Here is a 22831-nt window from a genome sequence, read left to right on the forward strand (position 1 = left end):
TGTAATTTGACAATCACTTGACCATGTTATAAACTACTCCTACATTAGAACATCTAATGTGTTTCAATTTGTAGTAAATTCATTATTCATAGAAAAATCTACTTGTTTGAATTTGAGATTTATATATTTATTTGATGTTTAAGCTCAAAAATGAAGGGGAACTTTTCAAGTTCTTCGTTTGGATTATTCTTAACTAAACAATATTAAGTTTAATTTTGAAAATAATATCCAATTAGGGTGAAGCCCAACTAAAAAAACGCAATGTAGCGATCCTATTGCAAAAGCCCTCGACCTCATTTTAATTCCAATCCAACCGCTTCCCCCCCACAAAAATCTCATTGCCGCCCAATTCTCTCTCTTCACCGCCTCTCTCTGTCAGTGTGTTCCTGTCTCCGGCAGCGATTTATCTCGCAGCTAGCCGTGCGGCGTAGATTGTTGCAGCTCGCTATATTATATACGAATAGTATCCACAAATCATGTATTTGCTTCTTCTTTTTCATTCACCAGCTGGTTTCGTTCTCTGAAATTTATATTGTATCTAATGGTAGTGCATATGGTGGCATAGGTCGCGAATTTGTGTGAAAAACTTGCCTAAGTATGCAGCGGAGGAGCATCTTCGAGAATTCTTCTCTCAGAAAGGGGAGGTGACGGATGCAAAGCTTATGCGAACCAAGTGATCACCTCTCTTTACCTTTTTTTTTCAGTATTGAGATTGCTATTTTATTTGTTTGTTGTTTATTTAACTGACGTGGTGGAAATTGATTCAGGGATGGGAAGAGCCGGCAATTTGGCTTTGTGGGATATAGAACGGAGAGTGAAGCTGAGGAAGCTATTAAGTATTTCAACAAATCTTTTATGCATACTGCCAGAATTACTTGTGAGGTCTGTCTCATTCTGCTGCTTCACTCACTCTAAAGTACTTTCTTTCCGGTTTTAAGCCTCTAAAGCTAACTCTCCCTAATGTATTTTTTCCGGTTTGAAGCTTCTAAGGTTAGTAGCCTTATGATGATATTAGGATGGTGCTATTATTGAGGGAATTATGATGACTGGCCAAAATTGTTAATTAGGGTGAATGACACACATTTAATTTGATAGAATAAGTAAAAGAATGTTGATAGAAGTTCCATAGCTTGTAACATGAACTGACTACTGGGGTTGTGGGCTGCATGATTAGATCATTCAGACACCTGCCATTGATAGTTTATTAGTAAAGAGTGCTGAAAAGCATTTACTTTCAGTTAGTTATATGTGTAGGCTAAAAACTTGATTTTGTCCTCTTAAACAATACCATGCAGTAACATTTTAATGTTCACTGCCAGATTGCTCGGAAGGTTGGAGATCCTGAAGCGCCTCGTCCTTGGAGCCGACACTCGTTGAAGCAAAAGGAGAATTTGCTTGCAGAAGATAAAAAAGCAACTGGTTTCAAACCTCCTAAAGCTATGGAACAAGATGGGAAGAGTAAGAAAAGTGTCAAGGATGATGGGACTGATGACCCCCAATTTCAAGAGTTTCTTGAGGTTATGCAGCATCGGAGCAAGTCAAAATTGTGGGCAAACGATACAGTGGCTGCAGTCTCTCGTGACCAAAGTAGTTTGGTGCCAAATGAAAATTACAAGACAGAAAAAGGAGAGGAAAATGAATTTGATGGAGATTCTGAAGAAACGGATGGAGAAATGGATGCTCCAAAAAAAATAGACAAACCTCAAACTTTGGCTCACGATGAAGCTGTATCCGACATGGATTATTTCAGGAGCAGAATTAAAAAGAATTGGTCAGATTCAGAAAGTAGTGATACTGAGGGTAGTACTGATGGCACTGACAACAGTGATAGCGATAATGATGAAAGTGCTGCATGTAACGAAAAGAGTAAATGTGATCCTGTTGAGAATAGAATTGAAACTGATGTTTTTGCTGGGGAGGCTGAAAAAAGCTTCTCTAAAGAATGCGGAAATGGCTCAGATGAACCATCATCCAGTCCGAAAAACGATAATGCTGAAGTTCTAGAATCTACCCGTCTGTTCATCCGCAATCTTCCCTACACTGCCACGTATGTCCCGTGCTATTTGGTCATCTACTACACATTCCATTTTTATTTCTTTTGTCATGTACATTTACGCTTACACTTTGTGATTACTCAGCGAGGAGGAACTAGAAAGTCACTTCAGCAAATATGGTGCTGTATCTCAAGTCCATATAGTTATTGACAAAGAAACAAGACGCTCCAAAGGATTTGCTTATGTTCATTTTTCTCTCCCAGAAGCTGCTGCTAGGTAATGTATCCTGAGCTATAAAACTTGACTTTTTGCAAACACAATTGGCTTGGAAAAGCTAACTATGTTCTACTCTGTAGTGTTAGGAGTCAATCTCTTAGTAGTCCGTAGGTGTAGTTGAGTTTTAGTTGACCAAAATCAAAGTGTTTCATATTCGAACATTAACCTTATTTTCATAATACTTCTTTTAGCATATTTCATATTTCCTTATCATTTGAGTGCCCCACTTCATGTCTTCATCTTTTCACATGGGTTATATTACTATTTTTGGTTTGTTTGCATGATTAGCTACATACATTTAGATGTATAATGTATTTACATATATGTAGAATTGGTGCTATGCCAATATTCAAAAGTTATTTGTTTTACCATTACAGGGCTATGGAAGAGATGGACAGCTCAATTTTTCAGGGGAGGCTGTTGCATGTCATGCTTGCTAAACAAAAAAAGCCTTCTTATGTGCAAGAGTATGCATTCGAGACTATCGAGTTTCACTGGATATGCTAATATCGGGCATTATCTTGTCATATGAAGCTTATGAACTTACAAGGGTTCTCACTTTACAGGATTAAAAATGATGAAAAACCATCTTCGAAAACACTTAAGCAGAAAAGGACTGATGAAAGGAAGGCCTCAGAAGCCTCTGGAAACACAAAAGCATGGAATAGTTTATTTATGCGTCCTGATACGGTAAGTAAAGTTGAAAATTAGGCTTGTCATCTGCGATTAGTTGCCTTCTTTTGAGATTTTAAGAAATTATCACTGAAATTGTAAGTGTTAGAAACATCGACACAGGTAGGAAAGAAGTTAGAGGCCACAATCTACTTCCCCACTTGAACAATTGTTCCCAAAATAACTTTGTTAGGAGATCCCTTAGTGTAAATCAAGATATATACTCATTCTCTAAGTACCTTCGTTATATGTGTAATTCCTTGGTTCGGTTTGATTGAGCATTAACCTTCTTAGGCTGTGCTCTTTGACATATTAAAGTGTTCTATCACCTGATAGTTTCTTCTGATCTTTCATATTCAAGGTGGTTGAGAACATTGCGCGCAAATTTGGTGTTAGTAAGAGTGAACTTCTAGATAGAGAATCTGATGACCTTGCTGTGAGAATTGCACTGGGGGAAACTCAGGTCATTGCTGAGACTAAAAAAGCTCTATCAAGTGCTGGGGTTAATGTTTCCTCATTGGAAGAGTATGCCGCTGGTAAAACTGATGGTGTAAAGAGAAGCAACCATGTTATATTGGTGAAGAATTTACCATATGGTTCATCAGAAAGTGAATTATCAAGTATGTTCGGCAAGTTTGGCAGCTTGGATAAAATAATTATCCCCCCTACTAAAACCATGGCTTTGGTAAGTTTACTTTGCTGTGTTTTAAATATTTTGTTGTGCTTTGTAGATTCATTATCTAATACTATATCTATCCCTTTTTGTAATTTAATGTGTATGCTCCTGAATGGTCAGGAGCATTCAGTGTGTCAAATTCTAGCATATTATTTAATAATCAAGCACTTTTGTTACAATTTATGGTTAGGTTATCTTTCTGGAACCTGCTGAAGCCCGTGCAGCTTTCAAAGGTTTAGCATACAAGCGTTACAAGTAAGTTAATCTAATTTTCAAAACATATATTGTCCTTTATTCAAGGATGTAATGTAATGCTTGGTTAAAGGTTGTACTTTTTAAGCAACATATTGTGCTTGAAGGATCACGGTGTCCAAATAATTTGAGGGCCTTCACCACTAAATGATTGATATTGCTTGTGGAATAAAGACCTGCACTTTCTATCCATCCAGTGTTGGTTTTGTGAAGTTAATATCTCTGGTTTCACAGGGACGGCCCACTGTACTTGGAATGGGCACCTGGTAATATTCTTAGTCAAACCTCGGCTGTTGATGATGATAAAGCTGTCGGTGAACTTGATGCAACGAAAGTTGTGCTGAAGCATCAGATTGAAGATATTGCGGAAGAAGATGCCGACCCTAATAGGATCGAGGTTATACTTCAACCAGTTGGATTATATAAATGCATGATAGCTAAACATTTTTTCATATTTTAACCTTACTTTCATCGATATAAGTTCTATGATTCAACTTTACCCTTTTTAAAAATATAACCAGTATTAACTCTGACATATATGCTTCAGTCGATTATAGTGCTTTGGAGTGTTTAGTACATTAAAGTTCTAATGATTATTGCATGAGCTATTGAGCTCTGATTTATTTCAGGTGTTCTAACTACTGCTAGTTGTTCTAAAATTTACTTTTTAATATCTTATTTTCTACAGTCACGCTCATTATATGTCAAGAACCTGAACTTCAAAACATCTGAAGAAAGTGTGAAAAAGCATTTTGCAGAGTACATGAAGGGAGGAAAGATTATTAGTGTCAGGGTATGTTCATTCCCATCTTCCCACGCCTACCAAATTTGCTACATTCCCTAATCCATTTTCATTTCTTATACTTCAATAGATCAAGAAGCATGTAAAGAATGGGAAGACTCTTTCAATGGGATTTGGCTTCGTAGAGTTTGATAGTGTTGATACAGCATTGAAGGTTTGCAAGGACCTACAGGTATTCTTTCAAGCCAGCCTATTATGACACACTGTCCGTTGCCTACTGTATCTATAGACTCTTACCATTTCGATATTTTCTCCAGGGATCTGTTCTGGATGGGCATGCCCTCATCTTGCAACTTTGCCATCATAAGAAAGATGAAACGATACCTAAAAAAATTGATACTGATAGCTCAACAAAATTGATTGTGAGGAATGTAGCTTTTGAGGCAACCGAAAAGGATCTCAAGCAGTTATTTAGTCCCTTTGGTCAGGTATAAGCACTTGCATTTTATCAATTTTACGACATCTTTGCTTTAGTTTCTTGCAACCTCGGAAGCTATGTGATGCTGTCAAAAATCGTCATTGTCTGTACATCATCAGAAAACATTTCTTCCTTGTTTTGGGGGTAACCAGATATGTTTGTTCTTCCATGGTTCCTAATCTGGAAACACATCTCCTGTACTCTGCAGATAAAGAGATTGAGGTTGCCCATGAGGTTCGGAAACCATAGAGGTTTTGCTTTCGTAGAGTTCCTCACAAAACAAGAAGCCCAGAATGCCCTTGAAGCTCTCTCAAACACCCATCTCTACGGTCGTCACTTGGTACTGGAGAGGGCAAAAGAAGGAGAGAGCTTAGACGAATTGCGGGCAAGAACAGCCGAGCAGTTCGCAGGCTCTACTAAGTTAAACAATAAAAGAAAGCAGCTTCCTCTCCCCCTACTAGATGAAGGGAATGTCAAGCTTCAAAGAATGGAAGAATAGAGTTTTTTTAGTGTATGTTTTTTGTATTCTATCATTAACTTAGTTAACTCGAATGCAGAGTTGTGTAACTTCGATATATTTAAAAACCAACAATTTTGAGGGTGTAACGTAATACTATCAGTTAATGTAAAACTGGCAATTTTGGGATTTTTTTTACAGATATCTCCATCATATATTGAATTTCTTTTAGGTCAAAATTAGATTAGTGAGTTTTATTGAGGTAAAGTCTGTCTGGATGATTTCGCTGTCAAGTAAGGATAGCCTAATAGTTAGCACAGTAATATCCTCTTCATTATATATCTCATTTTTTCATTTTAAAATATTTATCCTTACATGTCTCATTTACATTTTGATATAGAGGTATTGCCGCTTAATATCATGAAACTTTCTAAAAGTTTATTTTTCATATAAACTTTAAATTTGGTAGTACATAAATAATATCACAAACTTATATGTTGTATTTTATCATCGGCAACAAAATCTAACTAAATATCATCACAACATGTCGGATATGGTTGTCACTGAAAAATGATAGTTATGTGATTACAAAGTCCCTATAATGCATATATGATTATCTATCTAATTTTAATGTAGTCGGATTTTGTCGCTGATGATAAAAATGCAACAACTATATAAGTTCGTGATAGTATATGCCAAGTTTAAAGTTCGTGTGAAAAAATAAATCATCTTACGTTCCATTAATTGTTTTAATTCTATAAAAATGTAATATACACAAGACATATAAATTTCACTTTTTCTGATCTTATTTATTCACATTTCTTAAAGCTCGATACAAATTCATCCACGTTTCTTAAAACCCGAGCTAAAACGTAATTATGGTCCCTTTAGGGGACACAGATAAAATTGAAACAATCCAAATAAGATTAGCATGGCCCAAGGTTGACACCCATAAATCAAGAGATGGACAGAATTAGATATAGGGTGCGTTCGGTACCATAGAATTGAGGGTTTGGAATTGGAATTGGAGCCTCCAATTCCAAATCCATTGTTCGGTATCACAAAAATATTTAGATTTGGAATTGAATTACAATTCCAAATTTCCCAATTCTACAATTTGAATTTCATATCTAAAGTAGAAAATTGTAATTCCAAAATTCAAATAGTCATAAAATTTCACTATATATCCACAAAACACATTTCACACACTACATACATTTCACACACTACACACACTTCACACATTTCACACACTACACACACTACACACATTTCACACACTACACACTACACACATTTCTCGCACTACACACACTACATACATTTCACGCACTACACACACTACACACACTTCACACATTTCATGCACTACACACAACACATACACTACACACATTCACACAACACACACACCACATACACTACACGCATTTCACACATTTCATACACTACACACATTTCACACATTTCACACACTACACTCACTACACACATTTCACACACTACACTCACTACACACATTTCACACACTAAACACAATTCACACACTACACATATTACATACATTTCACACACTACAAAAACTACTCACATTTCACACATTTCAAGCATCCTATTTTTGATTTTTTTCCAGCTTTTAGATATTTTTTTTCGATCCAAACCGAATTGAATCGAAAAACTAAATTTTTTTAAAAGTTTAAACTGAATCAAACTGAAAAACTGAACTAAATTTGAAATTTTAGTTTGTGTGAAGTGTGTGTGTATTTCGTATAAAATTTGTAAGTGTGTGTAATGTGTGTACAATGTGTATAGTGTATTTATTTTGTGTGCATGTATGTATTTTGTGTGTGTAGTGTGTGAAGTGTGTGTAGTGTGTGTAGTGTGTGAAGCGTGTGAAATATGTGTGAAATGTGTGAAGCGTGTGCACTGTGTGCATATTTACCAAACATGTCAATTCAATTTCGTGTCAATTTTTTATTTTGCCAAATATAGGATTTGGAATTGAATTGTCTTTGTCCTAGCGGCAAGAAGCTTAGACATTATTGTATGAGGTGGCGAGTTCGAGCCATCTTCAAATCGGTTGTAATTTGCTCCATCTTATAGGAGTTAATTTTTTAAAAAAAATCCTTTCAATCCAATTCCGTGTACCGAACGGACCCATAGTATATATTTGCATTTTGCCCCCAATTTTTTTTTCCCACCGAGCAGTTGGGTGTTTTTGATTTTCTTCCGCCATTCCCTTTTACTTCCTTATCTCAAAACCTAATTCCATAATCGCTCCACTGTCTACACTTCTCCCTCTGCAGATCTCATTTTCCCCTCTTTTAGGCCATCCACAACGCTGTCACTATACCATCCGTTAATCGTCCCTTAAAACACTATTTGCGGGCCCCCACTGTACCTTTTTACTCCATCCCTTAACTAAGGGACAGAACCTGCAACCCTCCGTCCCTTAAGCGTCCCTTAAATTACTATTCATTCAATTTCATTTTTTTTAAAAATTTTTTCCACCAAATTCAATTAATAAAAACACACTTCATTAAAAATAAAATAACATTACAATATAAAATTAGTAGAAAATAAAAAAAAATATAATTAAAAATCCTAAAAAAATTAAAAATACATAATTTAATTTCCTCCACCAAAGTTTGCCCAAATGTGCTCCATGAGATCATCTTGGAGTTGGGCGTGGGTGGAAGAGTCACGTGTCCTTGCCCGAATAGACAACCGTTCTTGTATAGACGGATGCACTCCACTTCAAGGCGGACTACAGACGGTTGAGCTTCCGGGGGCTTCGGGGTCTAACCAATTTCCCGCCTCAGGTCCTTCGTCTTGGACAATCATGTTGTGCAAGATTATGCAAGTATACATGATGTCGACCATGTTCTCCATGAACCACGAACGAGCCGGAGCTTTGATAATGTTGAAGCGCGCTTGGAGAATCCCGAACGCCCGCTCCACATCCTTCCGAGCAGTCTCCTGCTTCTGCGCGAAAAGCGCCTGCTTTGCGTTCACAGGCCTAGCGCACGTCTTCACGAAGGTTGACCACTTCGGGTAGATGCCGTCGGCAAGATAGTACCCCATTCTATAGCACCGGTTGTTAGCGGTGAAGTTGATGGCCGACGCTTTACCATCCAAAACTTCGGCGAAGAGGTCGGATTGCTGGAGCATGTTTATGTCGTTGTTCGAGCCGGGGACCCCGAAGTACGCATGCCAGATCCATAGCCGGTAGTCGGCGACGGCCTCGAGTTTAACGGTAGGGTGGGTACCTTTGTGGCCGCTCGTGTACGACCCCCTCCACGCCACCGGACAATTCTTCCATTGCCAGTGCATGCAGTCAACGCTGCCAAGCATCCTGGGGAAGCCATGCACTTGTCCGTGAATGCGGAGCAGGAACTGGCAATCTGTCATGCTTGGCTTCCGGAGAAATTCGTCGGTAAAGGCTGCCCGGACGCCGTTGCAGAATTGGAGCAAGCACATTCTCCAAGTGCTGTCTCCAATGTGGAGGTATTCGTTGAACACATCCGCCGTTTGTCCAGTCGCAAGCTGACGGATTGCTGCAGTACATTTTTGCAGCGTCGTGTGACTGGGACGACCGACGGCGTCAAACCTTTCTTGGAAGAACTCTTCCCGGCCCGCCAATGTATTTGCGATGAGGAGAAATAGCGGTCGCCGCATGCGGAAACGGCGACGGAAGTAGGTATCTTCCCACACCGGATTATCACAGAAGTAGTTGCGGACTAACCTTGCGGCGGTTTCCTCCCGGTTACGATGGATGTAAGCCCGGGAGCGTCTTTGGGGCGGAGCGGCTTCCTCCGCTTCTCGTCGTCGATCTTCTTCAAGTGATTCTTCCATTATTTGACGCATTTGCTCATATGGATCCATGAGATCGATTAAATTTGGGGGAAGAATAAAAGAGAGATGATTTGAGATGAAAATTGGAGAGGAAATGAAGATGATTTGGGAGAATAGATGTGTAGTTGTGTGTGAAAGACGATAAATTAGGAGTATTTATAGAGTAAAAAAATAGAAACGGCTATAAAAAACGGTAACATTACCGTTTTCACAATTTTATTTTTTTTTATTTCAATTTTTTTTTAAAAATGAATTATTGCGTCAGCGTGACGAATCTCACTCGCGACCCGGCGAGTGGGCGTCACGTATCGCTTGGGAGCTCGCCACGTCACCTCAGTGCGTGGCGAGACGTCACGCGATTGGTCACGGCGGGACAGGCAATCCGGCGGGCTGGGGACGGGACGAGACGCTGCAACGCGTCCCGCCCCGGTTCTGTCACGGCGTAACGGGATACAGGCCACCCGCGTAACGCGTTGCGGGGGCCTTATAGAGTTGCAGAGTGTAAACACCGTGGTTTCAGCTGCCCCTCTTTGCGAGACCTGCTGAGATTTCACCAGGTGGATTATTTTCCCATCAAATTTAATATCTCCAGATTTCTGTATCTTGATTATATGAATGACTGAACTGTTTTAATTCGTTGTTGAGTTTCTGTTTTCCGAGCAACTAACCTAGGGTTCATCGATACGATAATTGCGTCACTTGTTTTATTTAAATTTCTGATTCAGTATGTTGGCATGGACCTAGGGTTTTACATTGATTCTCGTTTGATGTTTGCAGATTGGAAAAAAAATGCTGGGTTCATTGCCAATATTGCCCCTGCCGGCACCACCTGAAGACGGCGATCTCGGCCCGTTACCCGCCTCTCAAGTGACTGAGGAATCTGATGATGAGAAAAATTTGGAGAATGAAAACCAGAAGATGGCCATTGATAAGCCCAGCTCAGCTCCACCATCAGTAGCAACACACACTAGGTCCATAGGAGTTATTCACCCGCCTATAGACATTAGAACTATTGTAGACAAAACTGCTCAGTTTGTGGCAAAAAATGGACCGGAGTTTGAGAAAAGAATTATTGTAAGCAATGAAGGGAATGCGAAATTCAACTTTTTACGCTCTTCTGATCCTTACCATGCTTATTATCAGCATCGTCTAGCTGAATCTCGATCACAGAATCAGAATTCTGCTGCACAGCCTCCTCAGCCGGAGGCTGCCCCTGAATCAGTTAGTAGTACTCCAGCTGCTGATGCGAATGATGCCTCAGCCAAGCCTGACCCTTCTGCCCAATTCCGAACTGTACGTAAGGTTCTTGACCCACCAGAGGCAGAGCAATATATTGTTCGGCTACCTGAAGGGATTACAGGGGAGGAATTGGATATAATTAAGCTCACTGCTCAGTTTGTGGCGAGAAACGGGAAGTCTTTTTTGACTGGTTTGACTAGCAGAGAGAGCACCAATCCTCAGTTTCATTTTCTAAGGCCAACACACAGTATGTTTATGTTCTTTACATCTCTTGCTGATGCTTATTCAAAAGTCTTAATGCCTCCTAAAGGGCTCTCAGATAAGCTAAAAAATAGCGTCCTTGATATGACTACTGTCCTGGAACGCTGCTTAAATCGCCTTGAATGGGAACGGTCGCAAGAGCAGGCTAGGCAAAAAGCTGAAGATGAGATAGAGCAGGAACGACTGCAGATGGCTATGATTGACTGGCATGACTTTGTTGTGGTTGAGTCAATAGACTTTGCTGATGATGAGGATGAGGACTTACCTCCTCCAATGACACTTGAGGAAGTGATAAGAAGAAGCAAGATGTCAGCTATGGAGGAAGAAGATTTCGTCGAGCCTGGCAAGGAGGTAGAAATGGAAATGGATGAAGAAGAGGTCCAACTGGTTGAGGAGGGCATGAGGGCAGCAAGTCTGGAGGAGAACGGCGATGTGAAGAGGAGTGAGGTCAAGGTTTTGCTAGAAGAGAACGAACCACCCATGCGAATTGTGAAAAATTGGAAGAGGCCCGAGGACAGAATCCCAGCTGAAAGGGATCCTACTAAATATGTCGTCTCTCCAATAACTGGTGAGCTTATTCCTATTAGTGAGATGTCCGAACACATGAGAATTTCTCTTATTGATCCCAAGTTTAAGGAACAGAAGGATAGGATGTTTGCTAAGATAAGAGAGACCACCCTTGCTGCGGACGATGAGATATCCAGGAACATTGTAGGACTAGCAAGAACACGTCCTGATATTTTTGGTACAACAGCAGAAGAAGTTTCTAATGCTGTGAAGGCTGAAATTGAAAAGAAGAAAGATGAGCAACCAAAACAGGTCATGTGGGATGGTCATACTGGAAGTATTGGCCGCACAGCCAGCCTGGCCTTGACTCAGAATACTGGTATGGAGGACATGGGTGATGGTTTAAACAATGACGGCAGGAGCCTTCAGGGTCCAGCACCTCCTCCTCCTAGGCCTGGTATGCCATCAATCAGGCCACTACCTCCACCTCCTGGTCTTGCTTTAAATATTCCCAGGCCCCCCACAATGGTTCAATATCCAAACCCAACCGGCACTGGTGGTGTTGCACCACCTCCACCCGGGCCCCCTGTTGTCAATGTAATTCCTTCTATTCACCCTCCACCTCCTTCAATGCCTATGATGCACGGGCAAAATCTTATGGGAAACCGTCCTCCAATGCCACCATCTATGCCCTTGAATTCTAATATTCCTGTTCCACCACCACCTGGATCGCAGTTTACACCTTTGGGAGGTCACAGATTCCAGCCAGGCATGCCTATGCCCCAACCAGGCATGTCTATGGTTCCTCCACCTCCTATGCCCCTAGGCATGCCTCCACCACCACCACCTGAAGAGGCCCCTCCACCCCTTCCTGAAGAACCAGAGCCCAAGAGGCAAAGGCTTGACGACTCTTTGCTCATTCCGGAAGAACAGTTCCTCGCAAAACATCCTGTATATATCTTCTTCCAGTCCTTTTCCCTCTCTTTATATTCAATTCGATATCGTGTTGATACCTTTAGAGTTGCTCCTAATTTTCTCTTTAATGTTTATGTAATTCCAGGGTACTGCTCGTATTAGTATATCAGTGCCTAACACTGATGAAGGAAACATGAAAGGTCAAGTGTTGGAGATTGCTGTGCAGTCCTTGACTGAAACAGTTGCAAGTTTGAAAGAGAAAATTGCTGGGGAGATCCAGCTTCCTTCAAATAAGCAGAAGCTGAGTGGGAAGGCAGGGTTCCTCAAGGACAATTTGTCTCTTGCTTATTATAATGTTGGACCTGGAGAGGCACTATCTCTTTCTCTTAGAGAGCGTGGTGGTAGGAAGAGATGAGCTACATCACACCATAGGTCTTGTGAGATTCACGTTGAAACTTCGGGCATATTGGTCTTGTTATGAAGTTGTTAGACATTTTTGTTTTTCCTTTGTTGATGTCTAGGAATATTGACAGTTGTACTTCTTATATCTTGAAATTTTAAGCCAGTGATATGGTATCTACAATTGGATTGACAGAAATATTGTCTGCTCGCTGGTTTGCATTGAGGTTGTATTATTGAATACTGTTTATGTGGCTGATCTGTTGCTGTTATTTGTGTTCAGCCATCTTGTTGCACTCCTGGTGTTGTTGATGGCGATTCATACTCTTTGAAGTGGTTCTATATTGCTGCTTCTGTTGTCTGACATCTTTCCTCTTATACATTGAGAAGGAAATATGGAGGTTGGACACTCCGTGTGTTCTTATTAACCTGCGTTTATTCCGGTTTTAGTTCTCCTTTACTAATGTACCAGTCGATTCTGTTGCTCAGGGTTGCCTGAGACCTGTTGTTTGACGCATTTAGATTCTTGGGTAGCGCTCTGTTTAACTTTTGAATTTCTCAAGAAAGTTTAATATTTCTGCTTGAGCTAATTCCAATTCTTGTAAAGAGTAGCAAATTGTTTGCATCGTATAATCTATGATATACAGAAACCAAAACCCTTCCCTTAATATACATCACAAGGTAGCCGGAATGTCAACTCGTATACTTTTGAAGGCTGTGTGTGTGTGGTATACATCGTCTCTAAAACGTTATGTACAGAACCAATACTCTTTTGTATGTTTATGACTAAGAACAGCATAGTGAGGAAAAACACTGGCTCTGGGGCAGGACAGGACATGATCTGCGGCGTGCAACTCAACTCATCACCTTAAACGGAGGAAGAATGCGCCAATGGTTCATTGTCGTGATGGACAACCTGCTGATTCTGCTGGCTATCGAGAGGCATGTATTGTGACATGATAGCCATTATCTCCGAGTCCATGTAAGACTGCATCAAAAACAAGGTTACTATCTGCTCACAACAATTCAAAATGAAGAACAGAGAAGTTGTCTTTTGTGGCTTGTGGCTTACCCTTAGTCTGTATTTGTAGAATATGTAACCAGCTAGTCCAACACTCATCACTACGGCAAGCACCACAACGGTAAGAATCCCACTCAGTTTGGAGCTTTTCCTTTCTGCACACATTTAATTATCAGTAAACAGGATTGATGTGATCATACGATGGCACCCAAGGTGCGAATGAAAGAGTTCACCGTACCAATGCAGGTATCGTGCTCGTTTATGTAGATTTGGTCTCCTCTGCAACTGCACTCAAATCCACCCCATGTATTCTTACAGCTACATCCATCACACTGACAGGCAGTCCCTAATTTGCACTCGTCCATGTCTACAAATATACAACAACTGTGATTCACAGTGTTTTTTCAACAGGTTGAAGCAGGTAAAAGTATCGAAGAGGGAAGTACCTTGACACGTTTTACCATCTCCGGTGAAGCCAGCCGGACAATGGCAGCCCGACAGATCATTGTCCTTGCACGCGGAGAACTTAAGTCCATGCTTGTGTTCCGACCAGCAGCCTCCATTGTTGACAGAGCACCTCCCCGGCCCAACAGCTGCAGACGGATCAAGATTCAGATTCACGCAGACCTCAACTAGTCCGAAGGTTTTAATGAATTAATTACCGTGACATGATTCGTATCCGTCTCCTTGAAACTGAACGCCGTTTACTAAAGGGCACTCGCAAACTCTTCCCCTGAATGTGTCCTTGCAGGCTGTTACGTTAGATTCATTGTCGCGCCAACACCCTCCGTTGTTCTCAAGGCACTGGTTTGTCTCTACATCTGTTGATCAACATTTTAATCCATCAATTTCCATATAATCATAGGCAGTAATAATAGTCATCATCTTTAAGTCATTGTCTGTGTAAGAACCTCCGCTCAGGCAAATAGGAGGCTCCGTCGTCTCCTTAAACCCTGCACATACGGCTTTCAGCACAGCGTTCCTCTCCAACTTCCCTTCACCCACCAAAACAATCTCATTCAGTAATACAAAACATACCTCAAATCACACATACATAAGGTATATTTTTATATTTTCAACTAACCTCTGTATTGAACATTATTCATCACCATAGTTGGTAAGATGGTAACATCGCCACGTGATCCATGACCAACCTAAACTCACACATAATTGCATTTCAGCAACAATCACCAATTGAAAGTTTAGTTATTACTACTATATTAAACCGAAGAACTTTCTTGACCTGAAGTTCTTGCTCGATTTTCAGGACTTCGTTCTCAGTATCGGCTTCTGGATCACCCATGCACTTATTTATCTTCTCAACCGATATACCTACACCCAGATCAATCCCGGAAAATGATGTCGTCGGATTATGATGATCGGTAGATAAATGGAAAGGGATTTTCTGAACTTACCAAGTGATTTCATGACTTCCTCTGCACACTCTTTGCTGTACCTGTTGTGCTTCATGGAGCACCTAATATGGAAATCAGAAACATAATCCCACCAAATCCAGGACCGGTTAGTCTGGTTAGCAACTCTGTGCACACAGAGCTGCCTCAAATTCTCCAAGACGACGTCCTTCCCTGAATACCCCGAGCTGAAGTCCAGTTCAGGGTCGGGGGCGCAGTACCTGCCGCGGTTGATGCACTGCGACTTGCACTGCTCCGTCTGCACGAAGTCCCGCGGGCAATACCACGTGATGTAGTGTGGCGTGAACTGCGTGTACCCTCCTTTCTCGAGGATCTGTGCGTGGCCCTTGAAGTTCTTGATGAAGTTCATCTGCTCGTCGCAGCGGCTGCCGCACTCGTCGTTGCTGTTGGTCCAGAGCTCGTACTCCACCCTCTCGTCGGGGTGAGGCATCGACTCTGACCAGTCTATCTTGACCACGACGTCCTCGCCTTTCTTGAGGGCCTCCTTGAGTGTGTCGCCCAAAGGACGACCGATGAGAGCCGACGGGATGCCGATCTTCTCCACGTATCCGGCAGCTTCGGGGCTGCTGTCTTGGGGCGAGTCCATGGTGATGAGAGGTTCGTCTATGATGTCCGCTACTAGAACCGCCGACGCCCCCGCCTGCTGCCCGTTCCATACCTTTAGCGCGAAGAAGCACTCTGCACTTACAGAGTTAAACATGAGTGCTTAAGGTCAAAGGTCTCACGTTCAAGTAAAAAACAAAGCATGATGAGAGAAAACGAATCGACAACCTCCACGGTCGAGGAGGAGAATGGTGGGGCGAGACGACTTCGGCTTGAATGGCCTATCTCCGTCGAAGGCGGAGCAGCCGACCTGGCCCTTGTCGGGGTAGACCAGAGTGCCGGTCAACGAGCCGCCGTAGTCGGGCACGCCGAAGTTCGCGATGGCAGCATCGTGCTTTGACCGCTTGTCGAAAGGCGACACCACGCTGATGCTGCTCTTCTCCACCACGAATCTTGATTCCACTGCTGTTGACAGTAGTAAAACTAGTGTTACTGCTAACACACAAGAGGCTGCCGCCGTTGTCGTCGCCGCCACCGCCACCGCCGCAGCCATATCTCTCGGAGGAGAAGAAAGTGGCTAACACCGGTGTAGATGTGGTGTTTAACAATAAAGAATTTAGGGGGAAGAGAGGGAGATGGGGAAGACTTTGGCGTGAGGTCTACTATTCTTGTTTTATAGTATTTCAAGAAAATGTTTGAAACATCTCAATACTAATTATATTATTACAAGTAGATGTTGCTGTTGGTCATGCCATGACGTGAAGTTAACTACATAGTCACAGAGCGTAAACGAAGGGCCAAACCAACGACGTGAAGAATGAGTCAAATTGGCCCTTGGATATTGAAAGAAAGCATTTCCATGGCTAACTTTCCACATTTTACTTTTCTTCTATAGTAAAAATCTTGACAATACTAATAGCTAAAAAGAGACAAGTGTCATTTTAAATTGAAATTTTTTGTTAATTTCAGATCAATATCATAACTTCTTAAATTGAAATATAAACAATGGTTCAAATTGTAGCTTATATTACAAAATAAGAAAAGATATGACAACAAATCAATGTTATTATATTTTTAGTGTTTTTTAAAATGTGTCAATATATGAAAAATGACATGGTTTTGTTTCATAGTCATCAGATTCGATTTTGCCTTATTAATTTTGATTTTGATCATCATCCAATTACAAAAAGTTGAAAATTTTGTGATTTTATATTCTTATTTCAAAAATTACGGGATTGACCAGAAATGAACGAAAAGTTATGATTTAAATGAAAATAATCCATATTCATAATTTGTATGTTTTGGTACTGAAATACAAAGTATGTTAGAGTTTACCAGAAAATTGACTTCTTAGCTTGCTAATCACTTATCTTCATTTTAAAGTATGATTGGTGCAATATTTTGATCATTCACTTTATTTCAGCCCACCTATAACTTCAAGCTCTCGCGTCCCATCATTTTTAGAAGGGATTTTCTAAATTATTATGCTAATTACTGCACTAGTTGGATATTAGATGGAATATGTTTAATTATTTATTTGGTACAGCAATTACATAAGAATTAAATCGTTGTTGCGAGTGGCTAAAATATTAATATTGGTGACCTTGCAAAATTTTCACTTCCTCAGCATAATCCAAATTAAAAATTTGGAAAATAGTGAGAGAGGACTTGGTCATGGTTGACCTTGTATTATTAAGTCGAGTAGACGAGCTTAAATTAGGTGAATAATGATTTTATTTTATCATCTTATAGGTATTCGAGGAGGACAAATTGAAAATATCAAAATATTTACAATTTTTTGTTATATTCAATATTTATGCATTAATGTCATAAGCTCTAATCTTGGTGTCGAATAGTCTATATTTTGATGATTTGATGGCCCCAAGGAATTGACTTCCGTATATTCAATATTTATTGGATTGATGAGATTATTGTAAAGACAAAAGTTTGTGTGCATTCGAATGTACAGTGGCATTCATCCGATTTTGATTCTTTATTCCTAATCCCATAACAAGATTAAGATTTAATTAAAAGAGATATATTGTAAGATTCATGAATAAAATATTTTTGGTACGTATTGTCACTTAATATATCCAATCAATCATAATTATAGAAAGCACCTTTTTATTACAATTAATTTTTTTCAATTGTGATTAGTTGGTTACACTACATGACAATATGTCCGAACCACCTATTTTTTACTAAGTGAGCTGTGTTTGTAAATTGCAATATGTACTCCCTCCGTTCACTAATAATCGTCTTATTGATCGACGGGAGAGTATAAATTTGGCAAGATTTTAATTGTATGTAGTACGAAAATATTGAGGAAACCAACCGAATATTACGACAATGGGGGCTATTTTAGAAAAAATACAGCCCATATCATATTATTCCGACCCCACCACAAGGTCCGAAACAAAAACGGGCTTATTAACATTTCATAACTTGGGCCAAATATTGGGCCGAGGGGCCCATAGTGGAGTTCATTAATCCCATGAGTCATGACTATTATTTAAACAGAAAGCAACGGTACAAAACATTCTACATTATTCATTCTTCACAACGAAAGCAGTTCAACCGCGCAACCCAGCGGCCACGCTGCCCCAATCAACGAGCCCTTCCACATTCTTCACCACCGTCACCTCCTCAAACGGATCCAATCCAAATCCATCCACCAGCAAACTATACTCATACACCAGATCCATACACAGATACCCCAAATCCCCCTCCTCAATCGCCGGAAAAATTGCCTTCATACTCTCCACATCCGCTCTGCACGCGCGCTTCGCCGCCTCTCTGTACGAAATCGGCCGGATCCTCGCCGCATTCGCCGCCGCATCCACGATCCCGCTCTGTACGATCACGATTATTACCGATTCAATTCCGAAACTGATTGATTTTTTTTAACAATTGGAACACCTGCCTAGGCGGCGGTGTCGTAGAAGTACGAGGCGATGTAGAGGTTGCTGAGTCCGTCCCCGCCGCCGCCGCTCCTGACGCCGTCGAAGGTGCAGTTGTTCGGGGCACTGCGCGTCGATTTTGAGTACCTTCCGCGATAGCGCTCTGCATCTCCTCAGATTCGCGCCGGAGCGCGGCGGCTTCGCGGTGTAGACCTCGCCGTTGTAGTCGTGCGTGGATTCGTAACCGTTGGTGACGCATGGATTGCCGCGAGATCGGCTAAATTCCACGAATGTACGTCATGGGAGCTCTTATCCGCCATTTGTACCCGCAAAAAAAAATTTCCAATGAAGGGAAAGACGCGAGCGCCTCACGCGTGTTTAAATGAAACACGCGTCTCCCTCTCGCGTGTATAAATGATACACGCGTTTCCCTCTCGCGTGTATAAATGAAATAAGTCTGTTGATTTGATTTGGTTTTGATTACTTACGTCCACAAATGTGACATGCTCATTTTTGTATGCAGATTTACCGACAAAGACAAGACAGGGAAAGAGAAGGTAGATGGAAGATTATGCCGACAAGGACAAGAAATGAGTGCTTGATGGATGATGCATTGCGTGGAGTTTGGAGATGGATGCATTGTTTCGGCAGCTCAAGAGAAGAGATTTTAGAGACCATTTTTGTAAGAGCATTTGATGATTGGGAGAAAATATGATTCAAATTCGGACAATCAGCATAAATAAACGAGGTTGATGAACTAAACAAAAATCTTCAAATCATAAGTACAAATTAATTTTTAATTAGTTAAAATTATTTTTTGAAATTACGAGTAAATGAAACGCCGTTTGTGGGAATAAAACCCACAACCACATGGTTAAAACTTAAAAGCCACACACTCTACCGGCCGAGCTAAGATGGCTTGTTAGTTTTAATATTTTTAATTCGTTGTGTAATGAAAACATTAATTTCACTTGTTAGAAATAATTTGAATGTAATGAAAATATTAATCTCATTAGTACAAATCTTCCATCTACCTTCTCTTTCCCTGTCTTATCCTTGTCGGCAAATCTTGCATACAAAAATGAGCATGTCACATTTGTGGACCTAAGTAATCAAAACCAAATCAAATCAACAGACTTATTTTATTTATACACGCGAGAGGGAAACGCGTGTATCATTTATACACGCGAGAGGGAGACGCGTGTTTCATATAAACACGCGTGACGCGCTCGCGTCTTTCCCTTCATTGGAAATTTTTTTTTGCAGGTACAAATGGCGGATAAGAGCTCTCAGGACGTACATTCTTAGAATTTAGCCCCGCGAGATCCGGTTATGTTGAGGCTCTGAGCTCGTGCCGCTCTCAAGCCGTAGTTCAAGTAGCTGCAGAAATCGGATTCGATCTGTAAGTATTTCATCTCGAATTTGAGCAAAATCGACACTGATTTCAATACCTATGAGTGTAGAGGTTATAATTAGTTCCTAAAATCAGTTTTGGGAAGACGTAGGCGTCTCCTTGCGGCAATGAGGATGGGGCGGTTGAAGCGGTGGAATCAGAGGTAGCATACTCCATTTGCACCGATCCTCCGCCGAGGTCCACCACACCTACGGTATGTGAGAATCCTCCACTTCAACTCTCTAGCAAATAGTTGATTGCGATCTGAAATATATGCAATTACATTATTGTTGATGTAATAAAAGAGATGAAGATGATGATTGGATAATTGAAGGAGGCATTACTCATATGCAAGCACCTTCATCTGTTCCTTGAAGAACAGTGATCCATTCTGGCCTGTAATCAAGGCGGCTTTCCTATATTGAGCAGGAAAGCAGCCTTGATTAAATGCAAAGTTGGTGACTTTACACGCCAATTTTATAGGTCGTGGGAAAAATCAGAATTTGGGCAAAGTTAGTGACTTTTAAGGCAGTTATCCATAAATTAAATGCTTACTGCTTCCAATATGGCGTCGGAAGCGTTGCCGGGCAAGAGGCGAATGCCGGCGGTTGCCTGCACAGACATGGGAAGCAGTTAGTAATGTTGTTCATTCCAAATTTCCAATAGACTTTACGATGGACTCTTTTACCAGCCCGCTATTCCGAGTTGTTAGGTCTATTAATAAAAACACTAACATTGTAGACAAACATTAGAACTCGTCATAAAAAACAAGCCTATGAGTAGAAAATCCATTTGATTTATAAACCGCACATTAGTTGCTTTGTACAATCAGGCCACCACGTTGAGTCGATAGGCTTAGGCCATCCGCAACGCGTCTCGTTGCCATCTCTATCTCGTCTTAGCAAGACGAGACGGCATCGAGACGGCCTTGCAGCCCCGCGTCTCGTCCCGGTCTCGGCGAGCGTCTCGTCCCAGCGAGACGGTTGGCGCGCCACCTCGCCATGCGCCAGCGCCACGTGGCGCGCGCTGGCGCTAGGCGTGACGCCCACTCGCCGGCCCGCGAGTGGGCGTCGTCACGCTGACGTAATAAATCATTTTTTTTTAAAATTCGATTTTAATAAAAAATAATAATAAAAAAAATTAAAAACGGCCATATGACCGTTCAACAGTAATTTTTTTAATTTTTTTCTTTTTTTACTCTATAAATACTCATCTTTCATCCTCATTATACACACAAAAACACATCTATTCTTCTCAAATCATCTCCATTTCCTCTCCAATTTTCATCTCACCTCTCTAATTTTCAGCACAAAATGTCCGGTGACGGAAACTCTGGCGGCTCCAGCGGCTTTGACATAAACGCGTTTGGCGACTGGGGGGCATGTACAATGTCTTGAGTGGTTCCGGTTCCGGTTCGTCGACGCCGGCGCCGTACCAACCACCCCGAGGTATTCGCAGGGATTATCCCAAATTAAGGAGGATTACCCGGATGAACCCAATCCGGAAGGAGGACGGGGCGGTGGAAGCTCCAGGGGTCGCGCATTCGACGCCCTTGGAGGAAGAGGAGGAGGCGGCCGAGGAGGAGGAGGATGTAGGTCGTCATCTATACAGCTGCAAGGACACGATGGCTCTGTTCAACGCTTGGGTAAGCGTCTCGTTCGATCCCATCGTCAGGAATCAACAAACCTGAAAGTGTTTTTAGGAAAAGGTCACTGACGCCTACAACGAGACCAAGCCAAAGGGGTCCCGCCGCCGCACCATGAAGATGCTCCGAAGTCACTTTGACCGAGTCGACAGAGATGTCTAAAAATTATGCGGCATCTACAAGAATGAAGCGGCTCATTACCAAAGCGGAGCCACTGGAGTCGACATTATGAGAGCGGCTTTGCGAGTCTTCTTTGACGACAACAACAAAGAATTCAAACATGTCGATGTATGGGAGGCCGTCAAAGAGGTTAAAAGGTGGGCCGGTAGTGTCCAGTCCAGCCAGGGCTCGAGCTCGAAGTGCACGAAGCACACGGCGGGTGGCCAATACTCGTCTTGTGAGGGCGGGTCAGGCAGCGCCTCACAAGAGGTTTAGGGCACGACCACCGATTCATGGGGCTCCTCCCGTGGGCGTCGTCGGCCGCAAGGGACCAAGGCGGCGAAGACGAATCAAGCCAGGCGGGCTCCGGCTCGGGCTCGAACACCCTTTTGTAATAAGGAGAACTTAATTCTTTGTTCAAATAATCCATATCTGGTTTAAATTCTTCATTAAGAGTTATGACCATAGTACTCCTAGTGGGTGAGTAAGGATCACCTATATTTTCTTCAAATTTTAGGTTTGGCTGTGGTATAGGTGTTTTGAAAGTCCAGTTCCTTTCTGAGGAACTAGGGGTATCCGAACAGGAAGCTCTACTATCCTCATATCTAAAACTTCTATTATTTCTGTAATTTGAAAAAGAATTTGTCCTATCAAATTTAACTGTTACAGTACCATCAGACTCTTCTATTATTTGAGATGGTTCTCTTCTTTCTATGTCCCTGGGGATTTGAGGTTCTTTTATGATAAATTGACTTGGGATTGTCATTTGATTCCATTTAAGACGTTTAGGGGTATATGTCGTGGATTGTTCAGCATCCACTTGCAAGAGAATAGTTTCTCCTTTCGCTAAATGATTCGTACTAAATTTAGGGTTCAAGTTTGAAGACATAAGTCTAAGGTAGACCCTAAACATGACAGCAAAATTTTTGCAAATATGAAATTTATCTCCCTGTATCTGAACATCAAGAACTAGAGATTCTAAAATCATAGAGTATGTTAGATCAACAGAAAAAT

At 41.4% G+C, this 22831-nt stretch overlaps 3 protein-coding genes, 1 long non-coding RNA gene and 1 pseudogene across 4 annotated transcripts; 4 read left to right on the forward strand and 1 right to left on the reverse strand.

Annotated features, from left to right (window-relative positions):
• Nucleotides 1-254: 254 nt before the first annotated feature.
• LOC121777312 (multiple RNA-binding domain-containing protein 1-like) lies at nucleotides 255-5747 on the forward strand. Its single transcript, XM_042174523.1, has 14 exons — nucleotides 255-478; nucleotides 566-673; nucleotides 768-882; nucleotides 1320-2047; nucleotides 2139-2270; nucleotides 2648-2737; nucleotides 2837-2960; nucleotides 3304-3627; nucleotides 3809-3873; nucleotides 4105-4267; nucleotides 4559-4663; nucleotides 4743-4844; nucleotides 4930-5100; nucleotides 5299-5747. Coding segments are annotated over exons 1-14 (2520 nt in total). The 5' UTR covers nucleotides 255-476; the 3' UTR covers nucleotides 5590-5747.
• A 681-nt stretch (nucleotides 5748-6428) lies between these two features.
• Nucleotides 6429-6525, forward strand: LOC121778022 (annotated as a pseudogene).
• A 3316-nt stretch (nucleotides 6526-9841) lies between these two features.
• LOC121777392 (probable splicing factor 3A subunit 1) lies at nucleotides 9842-12984 on the forward strand. Its single transcript, XM_042174640.1, has 3 exons — nucleotides 9842-9959; nucleotides 10180-12360; nucleotides 12470-12984. The coding sequence occupies exons 2-3, from the start codon at nucleotides 10192-10194 to the stop codon at nucleotides 12737-12739; spliced, it is 2439 nt and encodes an 812-aa protein (XP_042030574.1). The 5' UTR covers nucleotides 9842-9959; nucleotides 10180-10191; the 3' UTR covers nucleotides 12740-12984.
• Nucleotides 12985-13365: 381 nt separating this feature from the next.
• On the reverse strand, nucleotides 13366-16412 carry LOC121777393 (vacuolar-sorting receptor 6-like). Its single transcript, XM_042174641.1, has 10 exons — nucleotides 15949-16412; nucleotides 15160-15855; nucleotides 14988-15076; nucleotides 14829-14898; nucleotides 14656-14739; nucleotides 14407-14565; nucleotides 14191-14337; nucleotides 13983-14111; nucleotides 13796-13899; nucleotides 13366-13711 (listed from the first exon to the last, which is right to left on the reverse strand). The coding sequence occupies exons 1-10, from the start codon at nucleotides 16271-16273 to the stop codon at nucleotides 13592-13594; spliced, it is 1923 nt and encodes a 640-aa protein (XP_042030575.1). The 5' UTR covers nucleotides 16274-16412; the 3' UTR covers nucleotides 13366-13591.
• A 317-nt stretch (nucleotides 16413-16729) lies between these two features.
• On the forward strand, nucleotides 16730-19382 carry LOC121777396. The gene is made up of 2 exons (XR_006045478.1): nucleotides 16730-19075; nucleotides 19144-19382. It is a non-coding gene; the product is annotated as an uncharacterized LOC121777396 (long non-coding RNA).
• The last annotated feature ends 3449 nt before the right edge of the window (nucleotides 19383-22831 follow it).

The sequence above is a fragment of the Salvia splendens genome, chromosome 18 (assembly GCF_004379255.2).
Source record: "Salvia splendens isolate huo1 chromosome 18, SspV2, whole genome shotgun sequence".
In the NCBI taxonomy this organism is placed as follows: Eukaryota; Viridiplantae; Streptophyta; class Magnoliopsida; order Lamiales; family Lamiaceae; genus Salvia; species Salvia splendens.